At 37.4% G+C, this 14,229-nt stretch overlaps 2 protein-coding genes across 5 annotated transcripts in view; one reads left to right on the top strand and one right to left on the bottom strand.

The window, feature by feature from the left end:
- The first annotated feature begins 4,325 nt into the window (after positions 1–4,325).
- LOC114363901 (esterase FE4) lies at positions 4,326–10,868 on the top strand. 3 transcript variants are annotated; one of them, XM_028319791.1, is made up of 4 exons: positions 4,326–4,344; positions 7,976–8,132; positions 8,782–10,091; positions 10,301–10,868. In XM_028319791.1, exons 2-4 carry the CDS (start codon positions 8,007–8,009, stop codon positions 10,452–10,454), a joined length of 1,590 nt encoding a protein of 529 aa, XP_028175592.1. In that variant the 5' UTR covers positions 4,326–4,344; positions 7,976–8,006; the 3' UTR covers positions 10,455–10,868. The 3 variants fall into 3 exon arrangements, with proteins under 3 accessions (XP_028175592.1, XP_028175590.1, XP_028175591.1); XM_028319789.1 differs by lacking the exon at positions 4,326–4,344 and adding an exon at positions 7,591–7,680; XM_028319790.1 differs by lacking the exon at positions 4,326–4,344 and adding an exon at positions 7,782–7,833.
- U2af38 (U2 small nuclear riboprotein auxiliary factor 38) overlaps positions 10,780–14,229 on the bottom strand; it is a 5,183-nt gene continuing 1,733 nt past the window's right edge. Inside the window, exons 4-6 of one of the 2 annotated variants that reach the window (XR_003656815.1) lie at positions 13,715–13,914; positions 11,995–12,391; positions 10,780–11,728 (exon numbers count right to left, since the gene is read on the bottom strand). Coding sequence is in view for 1 of the 2 variants with exons in the window: in XM_028319793.1 (XP_028175594.1) it covers positions 12,268–12,391; positions 13,715–13,914 (324 nt within the window). In the remaining variant the exon portion in view is untranslated. Of the gene's footprint in view, positions 11,729–11,924; positions 12,392–13,714; positions 13,915–14,229 lie in introns of those variants that run through there. The other variant, XM_028319793.1, reaches the window with a different exon arrangement.

Below are 14,229 nucleotides of genomic sequence, written 5' to 3'. Positions count from 1 at the left end.
TTAGTTCCGAAGTTAAGCGAAAGCAAAGTTTCGCATTTACGACACTCACTCACTCACTCACTCACTGATGATCATCAAAATAGAACTAGTACTTCCCATTAACTCAGAGGGCTGAAATTTGGTACAGAGTTAGGGTTTAATGGCCACATAAAGGGAAAACTATAAAAACTAGGAAAATCGAAGATCTGGAGTAACCACATTCATAATCAATACTACTCCGGCACCGTGGTGTTCGCCTGTATCGCTCACCGCTAGATGGCGCTAGCACTAGCAAGCGGTGTCCAGATTTTTTTCCTTTCTAGAGAAAGTCGTCGATTAAGTTGAATGTTGTGTAATTTGCATTTCGTTGATTTCGTTTATTATACTGTAAGGTTCGCTTAGGTTATGTTATAATTAAAAACAATCTGATTCGTTGTCCATTTTAAAGGTCGTTGAGTTTATTTGTGTTTAATATCGTAAAAAAATGTTGATAAACGACGACGTTAAATAATTTTGCCACGTTCCACAAAAAGAAGTGAAATCCCACCAAAAACATTCTGTAAAAAACTAGCCAAGTCTCGATGGAGCTGCTTGTTTATCTCTAAAAAGTAATGAAATCTAGACAAAGTCGTGCCAAGTCTATGGTTCCTTACTGCGATTTCTTTATTATTATAGTTAATGTTGTGTGACTTGGCCGTTGAACAATCTTTATTAAGATAATTTTACTGAACCTACAATTGACTGGTTATTGTTGAATCAACGTTTTCCAAGTGGCAATTTTCCATCGTCAATGGGTAGCGGTTCTGGCGACAGATTGGTGCAATGGTGTCATGGAGCACCTGGTTTTGTCACCCTTCAACGGCCAAGTCACACAACATTAACTATAATAATAAAGAAATCGCAGTAAGGAACCATAGACTTGGCACGACTTTGTCTAGATTTCATTACTTTTTAGAGATAAACAAGCAGCTCCATCGAGACTTGGCTAGTTTTTTACAGAATGTTTTTGGTGGGATAACTATTTGTCGATACATTTAGATTTCAGTGATTAAATGCGTTACCTACTTGAACATGCCTTTGATCTTATTTTATCAGATCAGGGTTTAAGTAGATACAAAGATATACATAAATAACTTACTTTTTTGCATGCATACAAGGTTTTAAAAACTGTAATTTGCACAAAACGGTTTAGACAGATTAAGAAAATTAATTTATATTTACCAGGGAATAATGTAGAGATGCAACACAATCCCCCTTATTAATAAAAAGTTACACCTAGGATAAACTCTGGATGAAAATGACATTTCCATACTAAGTTTAACTAGGGTGTAACTTTTATTATTAAGGGGGAATATGTCTAACGGGACGATTTTGGTGAATAATTCACCAATGAGGTACCTAACTGGGAGCCTAACAAATGAAATTCATTTTTTCAGTTCATTTCTAACTTTATCTAAAAAATCGATGTTTCGTAATTCGTTCGGTTGCCGATTAAATTCCGATATGACTAACGGTGTAATTTACATAATTAACTAAGTAATTAATCCCCAAATATAATACGATACCTATAATCTCTGACTCGTGGAAACAATTCCCACAACGCTCTAATTTATTATTATTAATATGTTAATACTACTTAGTAAGTACCACCTACATACGAGTACCTTCACAATGTGGGGTAATTCGTCATTTGGTTTTTATAAATAAGTTACTCTTTCTTAAATATAAAGAAGTTTTCGTGATCAGAATTTTGTTAGCAATTCACAATTTTCTTTATTTTCTTTTTTGGACCATAAAATCCAAAAACAGTAGCACAAGAATAATATGCTGTTCGAGGAATATTCCTATGCAAACTTCTATGTAAAAAAAGGGAATGAATATCATTGATATTACGAAGAGCTTCTACGAAATTTCCCACATTTTTCTAAAAGCTTTGTCGAGCTTGATTTCGGGATATTCTATATTAAATAAGCTGCCTGCCTGTAAGCTTTTCTTCCCTGTCTTACCTACTCGTAATATTAGCAGGAATTAATAGCGACAAACGACTTTTACTTTTCTACAAAGCAGTTTATTTTGTCGAATCCAATATTTACATGAAACAAATGATACACTGTCTTACATCTTCAGGTCATTTGAAGTAGTAGGTAACACTTAATAACTTCCTACATGGTCATTCTGCGTTAATACAAATTTTATTCCCCCATCGCAATGCATCACAGATATTTAACTGATCAAATGGTTATTTGTAAGGGAAATCAATAGCGCGGAATACATTGGCTCCGCTCCCACAGAGCGCGTGCAATCGCATTGGCATCATCGGGTCCCGAGGGGCGCACTATCGCTACGCAACACCGCTACGTCTAAATAACCTCCAGCAGCGCGCGAAAAGCAATGACAACATTTTCACATGACCAGTTTTCATCTCTGCCAGACGCCACTCCCATAGGAATTCTAAATAGTATCTGCATTCCCCAATTGCCTGCGGGGACAACGGCCCTCCAAAGTTTCCCCTCCAAGTCCTCAAAGTGTTCTTTTTATTTAATAATATTCCAATATTCGAAAATAAAAAAAACTTTTATGGGGTTACGCACAGCATGAAAGGGGAAATTGTGGTGAAATTTTGATGTTTTATTTATTAGCGCTTTGAAAGTATTTTCAGTTGTATGAAAAATATTGTTCAGGTGAAATATTTAACCAAAATAATAACTTGTCCATTTAAAACAAAAATAACCTAATCTTTTAACGAATTAATTATTTATCTGTGTTGTAATGAAGTCAAATAACCAAAAAGTAATTAATCTTTATAGCCAAAGGCGATTAATTTACAGCGTTGTCTCGTTTCATAATTACACGTTCGTTCATTCACGTACGATGTAGCGAAGCACTTACCTTTCCTCCTTTGTGTCCCGTCGCGTGAAAAAAATGAAAAATTAATGAGGTTAAAGTAGGACGTCTTATGAGCAAAATAACACCTACGCTATCTTACTGGAAGCCCACACACTGTAAAAAACTACTCGTATATTCTCAGAATAACGTGTAGGTAGTATTTTTAAATTCTTATTGCCTACTTAGGTTTAGCGAATGCCTCTACATTTTCTGTAGCCAAACCTACGAAGAGCTTTTTGAACTTTTTAACATTGAAGTATACTTATTTAAAAAGCACTCATGCAAGGAAGAATAAGAAACCCGTTCTTTCATTTCTTACACAGATAGAGAACTTCATGTAAACCCGAAGAAATGCAACTGCAACAACAGTGACATTTGTATACCTACATCTAAAAAAAATATTCTGCATCAAAACTGACACTGAGCAATTTGTGAAATCTCATCTCAGAGGACAAATCACTATAGCGCGTAGCGGGGTGTGAAACGCTTGTGAAAGAAACCCTTCCACAAGAGTCAGACACAAAATCCAAACAAAATCTTTACAAACCAATAAAACTTAATTACATAAGCCTAATTTATCAATGTGGATAGACCCTGTGTAAACTAAAATAATAACAATTTGCTCGCCAAGTAAAGTAAACTGCCTATATTACAAAATAGCCTCATCCAGCGTGTTTATTTAGAGCTGTGTGCAGAAGTTTGGCCCGGTTAGACGTCCCGAGGGTAGAATCAGCAACGTTTGAGGGTGTCGCTATGCAATATGTGGTTTCAGCCCCGTACATAATGTATGAAGTATCGTACACCCAACTCCGACACGTTACGATGGCTTTTTTATTGCTCCTGTCATCAATTATTCCTTTTTCAATGTTAAGATACACGACGTACGTGCGCCCAAACTATACTTAAAATATTGCTGAATTTGAATTATTTTATCACTTAAGTAATTCAGGTGACTTAATTTATTGGAGTGTCGTGTAGGTGTGGGCTGAAAATCGACATTAAATGAATAGGCATTTCATTTTAAAAGAAAACGTGACTCAGCTAAGTGCTAAGTCTATATTTAGGTACACAAGTACTACGCAAGCTATAAACATACTAATAAAATCTTATCTCAACCGCGTATTTACAAATACCTATTCAAATAATTGTATATTTATTCCTATAAAAAATATTTGAAGTCATTTAAAATTTCAACAATCGTGAATGTGATGCGAATACAAGACGTTTCGCGTACCTATATCATTCGAAAACCAGATCAGTAATACTCGTATTACCTATCCAGTTTAACAAAACTTAAACCCTTCATAAACGTGAATGGTGTTATCAACCAAAGTAGCTTTTGTAGGCAGAACACCTGAAGTATTCAGACCGGAATTTGTAAAAACGCGACTCATCCACAGCAAGTGATAAATTACAAAATTAAGATAAATCCTGCATATTCGTCTGAGAAGTTGATGAGATGAAGACCTATTTAGTGGTGTAAGTAGTTAAGAACGTACCTATAGCTATTAATGAACTGTGCTATTATTGCTTTGTAAGTAGAGCAAATACGAATATTAAGTTTGTGCGCCATAAAATACAAATTACTTGGTTATTTTGTTAACTGTACCTAATGTGGTACATTACCCACTTTATGTAATCATACTAAGTAGGTACAAACTAATAATGGTGCAAACGGATTTTTTCAATTGGAGTTAGCAGCATTAATTCACATACAGGAAAAGAGGTAAGTAGGCCAGTAGAATTAAACACAAAAATTGATTAAATCGGAAATAATTCCTACAAAAGATTCTTTTGCTTTAATGGCTTCATTGGTTGCCCATTAAGACTCTCCTAAGTTTTCGTTTTCGACGGAGTTGTGCTTAAGTGGCGGGGGCCCCCGAAAGGGGCGTTTTTTCGGTTTTCCGGTTATACCGCGTAAAGGACTTACCCTATCGAAAAGTGATCTTCATGACGGTTAAAGGGCACTTAATCCTGCATTGAATAAGACCAAATTCATATGTTTTGGACAAACCGTTCTCGCGCTGAAGTTCGGCAAAGTAGAAAATATACGTCTAATTAATGACCCTCTCCACGTCCAATGGCTTGTTACCCACATGCTTCCAATCCTTGTAAAGGGTCGCCTTAACCAGTGTAACCCTAACAAGGCTCACGAGTTTGATTCGCTTATCCTTGTTCGTCCCAGCCGTTCCTTAACTGCGGTTGCTGCACCTCTTCCTGGCACTCTCCTAAACGACTCTGTGTTACCTAATGTGGCTGCCCCTCTTCCTTGTACCCTTCTGTACGATTTCATTGCTTAGCCATATGCCTGGTCCNCTTTTTGATAGGGTAAGTCCTTTACGCGGTATAACCGGAAAACCGAAAAAATGCCCCTTTCGGGGGCCCCCACCACTTAAGCACAACTCCGTCGAAGTCGAAAACTTAGGAGAGTCTTAATGGGCAACCATTCATTGGTGGTGGGGGCCCCCGAAAGGGGCATTTTTTCGGTTTTCCGGTTATACCGCGTAAAGGACTTACCCTATCAAAAAGTGGTCTTCATGACGGTTGAAGGGCACTTAATCCTGCATTGAATAAGACCAAATTCATATGTTTTGGATAAACATATGAATTTGGTCTTATTAAAACAATAAAATCTTTTGTAGGAATTATTTCCGATTTAAAAGCTAATTCTACTGGACTAAAGTGATAATATAATAAAGTTAACGCTACCATAAAGTTTGATGAACATATTTACCAACACGTTTAGTTTTATTTTGTAGATAGTTTTTTAGCCATCTAAGTACGGTACAAGTACCTACATTCATTAAAAAAACTAGTTAACTTACTTAAACTTTCAAAAATTGAGTTTGTGAAATGCGTCACTTTTGCGATGTGCGTAAGATTAATTACCTACACTTATCTTATCAATGGGTGCCGATAAACAATAATGTGCACGGTATCAAAGTACACATCAAACATTGCATGCCAGCCAAGCCTCGTGTTATCAATTTTTGTCTGGCTATTCAGATCCGACCTAAGTAGAGGGAAATACGAAACTAGCACAGAACTATTTAGTTAGCATTTATATCGCTTACTTAAAGCTATGCTAAGCTATACTCTTTAAACTAGGTAAGTATACAGGGTGGAATTTTGAAATGCCACCTGGAGGAAAAGTACCTACTCTTAATACTGTAGATATACATTTTTACTGAAAGAAAACATTCCTTTATTTTTGGAAAGAAAGAGAACTGTACCTCTAGTAGGAAAAACTTTCGAGTTCGTTTCGTTGCGTATTCCTTTGATGACACTTTTGTCATCGAAAAATTTTGTATGAAAAATCAAACAGCGCCCCCTATATTATAGCCGCCCTAGGGGGCGCTGTTTAATTTTTCATACAAAATTTTTCGATGACACTTTGAATACGCAACGAAACGAACTCGAAAGTTTTTCGTACTAGAGGTACTGCATTCAAAGATTTTCGAAAATTTTTCGAAAATTCACTACCATACCATACACTACCATACAATTTTCTGTAACATAATTAAAATAATTTAAGTCTTCATGGTTTTCCTTTCATTTGATTTATCAAGTATGTTAGAGAGATTTCATCGTTATACGCTTAACCCTAACGATCGATGTAATAAAAATACAGGGTGTAATTTTAACAGATTTTAGTTGGTTCGATTCCCAGGTGTAGCAAGCAAATTTTTGGAAATCTTTGAATGCAGTTTTATTTCTTTAAAAAATAAAGGAATGTTTTCTTTGAGAACATTTTTCTATCTACAATATTAAGAGTACTTTCCCTCCAGGTGGCATTACAAAATTCCACCCTGTATAATTGGAAAACGGATTTAAGCTTAATTTTAAACTGCTTGCTCTACCTTCTAACTTTATCTTACAAGGCAGGCCCTTCAATGGCAGGGCTACGCGACGAATATTTATAAATTACAAGATAAACAAGCTGCTACAAGCATCCATCAACGCTTGCCTTGCCATGGTCATCGCTCAGTTAGTTTCTGAAAATTAAATGACCTTTGAGCCGAATAGAGTTAAGTAATAGATTATGTGGACTTTCCACAGAATAACATATGACTAAATGATTAATCTTTAAAATCATGTTAATATCAAACTTCCTGATTATAAAATATCTTAAAATTACTACCACCATAATGTGATATTTTCTATATAGCTGTCTGTCTCATCACTTCAGTACGTCTAGCACGAAAAGCTTTCGACTTCGAATCGTTTGCGTATTCGAATCGCCATCAAAAAATTTAGTATGAAAACTTAAACAGCGCCCCTGTAAACTTGACCTAAAATGAACTCAGTATGAGAAATGGCAGAAACATAGGTAGAACGAAACTAATTTTGACAGTCGAGATCGTCATATTAACGTTGATTTCGAAGGCTGGATATCGCATTTTTTCGAATACGCAAACGATTCGAAGACGAAAGTTTTTCGTGCTAGCCACACAGTATCTAAAGATAGTTTATCTTGAACAACAAGATCATTATGTGTATGTTCAAATTCCATAATAGGTACATTATAAACCTAAAATAAAATTACTTAACATATTACCTTTGTACCTATAATACAATCAAATTAGGTATCGAATTTTTATTTTACAGATATTCCTTGTTTAATTTTGAGTTCCTCTTTGATTTTGAGGTATTTTAAAATGTTAACTATGTCTCTTTTATCAGCTCAGCGTTATTATCTTTGTTTATCAACACACAATCCCAGACGCAAAACTGACTTCACAAAACACGCTTCACGGCTATTACTGTCTCATTTAGTATTTCGAATTCGTACCTAGCTATTGAAATCTATCTATGGTATGTAAAATCGTAGATTTTTTTTATTTGACGTAAGCAGTCGTTTGTTTCAACAAAATACACAATACACATCCAAAATTAAGTCAGACGCATTGATCGCTCTGCCTCTGCTGAGTAATTTGTCGCGTCACGCGCAGTGAGCGGACGTCCAAGGTTCAATCAAACACCGAGCCATATTTAACTATTATTATATTATAACCTATGTATATTAATTATTATTTGCGGTCTTAGTATTAGGCAATTTGCCAATTCATCTGTAATAGTGAAAAGTCAGTCATTTGTGTTTTCATTTCAGTTTGGCGTAGCCTTTGCAGGCGACTAACGGCATGCCACGTGTGCAAGTCGAACAGGGCGCGTTGGCTGGCGTAGTCTGTGAACATGAAGAGGGAAAATACTACGCGTTCAAAGGCATCCCATACGCGAAGCCGCCACTCGGACCATTGAGATTCAAGGTAACAGATTTGTCATTCACGTAATCATTATTCGATTTTATATGCAATATAATTATGTATCTGCATAATCGGTGTGTACTGGGCATATGAATTATTAATGTGTTACTCACGTTAGGCTTTCGTAAACTCCCTCGTTGCACTCGCCAGATTTCGTTTAATCCGAGTATCGTACAAATTCACAAATTGCAAATTGCAGTGGCTACCTTGTGTTTTGTGAAAGAACATGGCCAAATCACTGGTGATGTGTATCTAAGAAATACGTTTCGGGAACTTGCAAAGTTCATACAATGAGAGCTACTCTTATGTCACCATGGCTACACGGTATGCTGTGGGAACTCTATAGCAAACAGAGAGTATCTTACATAAAAAACGTGGTTTAATTTTAAATTATAACGAATTCACGACGCGTTAATGCCCATTCAATTAGCACTCGATTCGCGTCCGCGGCGCGGCGTGCCGCAGGTAGATCGCGTGTCTGAATACAATTTACGGCCACACGCTTCCCCGGCGCCAACCTGATGCAGGCAAAATTTTAATGTATACCGTCGAGAGGCTGTATCAACACAGAATTAGCCCCAGGTTTAATTCTATTGATTCTATAATTTAATCTTCCAAAAATACTCAAATAGGTACTTACATTTCTTTACAGGCTCCTGAACCTCCAGAAGCTTGGTCAGGAATACGCGATGCCTCGCAACATGGGCCAGTGTGTCCTCAGTATAATGAGCGCCTGGACCGCATCGACGAAGGCAGCGAGGATTGCCTGTACCTCAACGTTTACTCCAAGAACCTCACACCACCACGACCCCTCCCCGTCATGGTGTGGATCCACGGTGGATCCTTCTATACTGGGTCGGGGAATTCTGATTTCTATGGACCGGAATTTTTCATGGAACACGATGTTATTCTGGTCACATTCAATTATAGATTGGAAGTGCTTGGCTTCCTCTGTCTCGACAACGAGGAAGTACCTGGGAACGCCGGACTAAAAGACCAAGTGGCAGCTATGAAGTGGGTAAAAAAGAACATAGCCGCATTCGGTGGGGACACCGACAATATCACCTTGTTTGGCTGCAGTGCCGGTGCAGCATGCACGTCATACCATTTAATATCTGAAATGAGCAGAGGCTTGTTTAATAAAGCGATATGCCAAAGCGGAGTTTGCCTCAGTGATTGGAGCTACAATTTGTACCCACGACAACGAGCTTTCCAACTCGGTAAATTACTTGGAATAGACACAGAAGACGAAAAAGAGTTGTTGCAATTTTTAAAAAGTTTGCCAGCATCTTCGTTAATAAAAATAAAACTGCCACCACTACATATCGACGTTAAGAGAGATTTAACAGATAGCATAACTTTTGGACCAGTTATTGAAAAATCTGATTTGAAAGTAGAGAAATTCGTTACGGAACCACCATGCAATCTAGTCAGGAAGGGTCTCATTGCCAAAGTGCCACTAATTTTGGGATACACGTCTGGAGAAGGAATCGAAATAACGAGAAATATAAATGGACTAGTTGCATCAGGCATATTGTCCCAAGTTGGCGATGTCGTACCCAGGGAGTTAAAATTCCAATGGTCGTTGGAAAAAATCCAAGAGGTCGACGAAAAACTTCGAAAGTTTTACTTTCAAGATAAGGAAATAACTGTTGATATGATTCAAGAACTGACGAACTTTACGTCCGACTTACTATTTGTATACAATATACTGAGGTTTGCTCGACATCACTATCGTATCAACCAAAACAATTCCCCTGTTTACGTATATCAATTCGCAGCAGAAACTGAAAGGAATTATACAAAACAACAATATAACATGGATTCCATAAACGGTGTTTGCCACGCGGACGATTTGCATTACCTGTTCCACGTTTCATGTCTACCAATACCTTTGACAGAAGAGTCTAAAAAAACTATTAAACAATTTGTAACACTATGGGTGGATTTTGCGACATCAGGGTAAGTTTGTAGTTATTTATACCTATAAAAACACAGCTTATGCTAACAACTCACTGCAAGCTGCTGCTTGCTTTCTATTAACGTGAGCTTTTAAGAAGTGCCAAAAAGCATGATCCGCCGCTTATCTTTAGTTTGCAAACAAAATCGGTTTTAAATTTTAGTTTAAACATTTGCAAAATGATATAGATTCATATATTTCTTCCTTGCAGGAACCCCACACCAGAAACGAAATTATGGCAACCTTTTACAGAATCCGACCGCTACTGTTTAGTCATCGATAAACAAAACACGTGTATTAATATTAGTGGTGCAGAAAATATTCGATTCTTAGAACAAATTTATGAAGAAACAAACTTGAATTAATATCTAAAAAGTTCTTGAATGTTCTTTCTCTGAGAAAGTCTGTACTGTTTATGTATAAGTAGTCAATATGTAAATAAATTCAATGTTATTTATGGAGCCAGTGTGTATATTCAAGTGTTGCCACCTGTATACCTATACAGATAAGTATTTTCGTTCTGATAATACATACAGTAAAGAATAGACCTTCTTTCTTAAAACGTATTAAATAGATATTTAGCGGCTAACATAATGGTGAATTTTCACTTAGGTATTTTAATTAACAGAAACAAATAATTGGAAATTAATTTCTTATAATTATTATTAAACGTACACATTATTTTCTTAAAAATAATAGTCATCCCTTACAAATACTGCAATATCGCACCAATTCATCTAGACGACATACCGTATATTAAAACCTTACATTATTTTTAAATGAGACATAACTAAGAAAATAATATAGTGTTATGAACACTATTGTATATTTTCTAATAAATATGCGTTATTGCAGTATATACGAACATTCACATCAATCAAAACATTCAATAAAGATACTCTGCCCTAAATCTGCGTACAACATACAATAGTACATTTCGATTTTAGCAACAAGATGGTGTACTGCATTGGAAAGTACAAATAATACTATGAAACTATAAAAAACACCAACAAATCTCTGTTTTAGATAAATTTTAGAGGAATTACAGTATTTAGCTAAATTGATTTTAAAAATATGTAATATTAAACCAAATATTTATTGGATTGCAGACTCAAGACCAAATATGGCTGATGAATAAATCTTATCATTTACACAACAAAGTTAAATTATGTAGGTATTTTACAATTTTGCAAATTTGCTTTAAAATGAGCAATATTTTCATTTTTGTTCATAATAGAAAAGAAGAAAAGATGTGGCACTGTAAAATATATTGACTTTGTGACTCTAGAAACACGACCAACAACTAAAATTGCTTCCGATTTTTCAGTGCATGTACTGTAAATTATACAATCGTCTGGGTCTGTTTTGCAGTTGAGGCACCTGTAAATCTTTTGAAGCAACCCGTCCAATAAAATATTATAGTTTTCATGTGTTCGAGACAGAAAAGTCGTCTTCTATCTTCAACAAGACATTGGACATAGTTTGAATAGAAGTTGATAATACACAGAGAAGATTTTGCATTCAGAAATTAGATGACATCAATTATATCACGGGAAGTCATTATATTATTATATTACTACTGATATTATAAGGCATCTAAGTCATTTACTTATCGGACTCTAATGTTATTATGGTTCTACAGGGTGTTAGGTAAATGGGTATATGAGCCGACACTAGCCCATGTTAACATGGGCATATAAATGGTATGGTGAAGTCAGAAAATTGATATCTTCATTTTAATATTTTTAATTTTCATACAAAATAAATTTTATAAAATCCGATTTGTATGAAAATTAAAATAATTAAAATGAAGATATCAATTTTCTGATTTCACCATACCATTTATATGCCCGTGTTAACATGGGCTAGTGTCGGCTCATATACCCATTTACCTAACACCCTGTATATTCATTCGGGCAGAACGCGCGACTCAAATCGCCCAATTATCATCAGACGGGTGTCAGACGCATTAAAACAGTTCAAGACACCATCCGATTGAATTTACGCCGACTATAAAAAATCACCCTAAAAATATCTAATGTTCAACTGCAATTTTGTGATAATATTTGAACACATCTGTTTAAATTTAAAATAATCCAGTGCTGACTTTTTAGTTTAACGTACAGTTCAGGCAGGTATACGTGAAGTCCGTATTCAGGGTAGGGGCGCGCTGGGCGGTCAGTAGCGGCCCGAGCGCGAGTTGCGCGGCGGCTCGCGGCGCCCACGTGACCGCGAGCGGCGGCGGCGCTCGCGCGAGCGGCTGCGCGAACGGCGCCCGCCCTTGCGGCGGGAGTACAAGTATCTGGAACGAAGTTAAAGGACATTGGCCATTAAACTATGGACACTCGGCACATTTTGCGTCCGTCAGCGTGCGTCTTTAGAAAATGTTAGGGCCCTCGCTCACGACGACTTTTTGTAGTGAACGCGCGTTTTGTAAACGAGCGACAGCATAGCTACTAACGCGCGTTAGTCGTATTTGCAACGCACTACAGAAGCGATGCCAACGCGCTACTAATGCGCTACAGCAGCGCGACTGTATCGATGCGAACGCGCAACCGTGTCGGACGACATCGGGGAGAGAAGGGGAGGGAGGGTTACTGAATCGCTACTGCATCGCTACAAAAAGTCGCCGTGGGCGAGGGGCCTTAAGTATGACCCTTGCAACGGGAGTACAAGTAACTGAAACGAAACTCGGCACATTTTGCGTCAGCGTGCGCGTGCGTCAAAATGTACGGCCACAAAATATGAAAATTAAATAACTCATCTCTCTTACTCTGTCGTAGTAGCAGAGCAACTAATTTCCTAAGCTAATGAGGATTGCTTAAGCAATGTACCTTAACCTAATGTGGTTCACGTTTAGCTTTGAATAGGTAGCATTCTAATTAATATTGGATCATGGTTTCCTGGCAAGTAATTATAAAAATAAATAAAATAATTAATAATCATACTATCGTAATCTACTATATAAAAATAATTCGGGTTTTCCTCCCTGACGCTATAACTCCAGAACGCACGCACCGATTACCACGGTTTTGCATTCGTTGGAAAGGTCTCGGGCTTGAGGTGAGGTTTATAGCAAAGAAAATTCGGGAAAAGGGGGTAAAACAGGATCCACGCGTACGAAGTCGCGGGCGGCCGCTAGTTTCATTATAGACTCTTCATCAAATTACTTCTAATGATTAGCAAAAAAAATAATAATTCACATTGAATTATAACTTTATAAAGCAATATGGTAATCATGGGGATGGGATTATGGAGACCCAGAGGTGTTGCCCTAAATCCGGCACTGGATTAGTCATGGATGGGTGTTGGTCATTCAAAATTCTTTAACAGTATGATTGAACTTTGACAGTGATCATTTTCTGTGATTATAGAATTTTTTAAACCATAGAATACCATAGGAATATTCGTTCATTCATTTCAGCCAAATGACGTCCATTGCTGGGGAAAAGGCCTCCCCCAAGGATTTCCATAATAAAATCCTGCGCTGCCCGCATTCAGGTTCTTCCCGCGATCTTTACCAGATCCTCGGTCGACGCTACGTCTTCCAGCCCGTGGTCACCATTCGAGAACTTTTCTGCCCCAACGGCCATCTAGCATAGGAATATTACAAATAAAAAATTACCTCCTCAACTCTCTGGAAATAGGCTTCAGATGCATGAAGTTGCAGAACCCACTCCTAGTACACTCGCCCATCTCGTACTGGCGGCAGCAGGCCTCACGGAAGTCCGTGACGGGCGACAGCTCGGCGTAAACCGGCCGCCCGCCGAACCAGCGGTTGTTCAGGTCGTTGACCGCCTTCTCGGCGTCCTCCTCGCGACGGAACTGAAAAGGTAGATGATACAATTACAGGCAAGATACCTAAAGATACGAAAAATACAATATTGTTAGCAATTTGTGAATACAAATCCTAACTATAATATTATAAATGCAAAAGTAACTCTGTCTGTCTGTCTGTTACGCTTTCCCGCTTAAACCTCGCAACCGATTTTGATGAAATTTGGCATAGAGATAGTTTGAGTCCCGGAAAAGAACATAGGATAGTTTTTATCCCGGTTTTTGAAACAGGGACGCGCGCGATAAAGTTTTTCTGTGACAGACAAAATTCCACGCGGGCGAAGCCGCGGGCGGAAAGCTAGT

Source organism: Ostrinia furnacalis, unplaced genomic scaffold (genome assembly GCF_004193835.3).
Source record: "Ostrinia furnacalis isolate ACB-3 unplaced genomic scaffold, ASM419383v2 OfSCF7332, whole genome shotgun sequence".
Lineage (NCBI taxonomy): Eukaryota > Metazoa > Arthropoda > Insecta > Lepidoptera > Crambidae > Ostrinia > Ostrinia furnacalis.
This window is presented reverse-complemented; position numbering and strand designations above follow the sequence as displayed.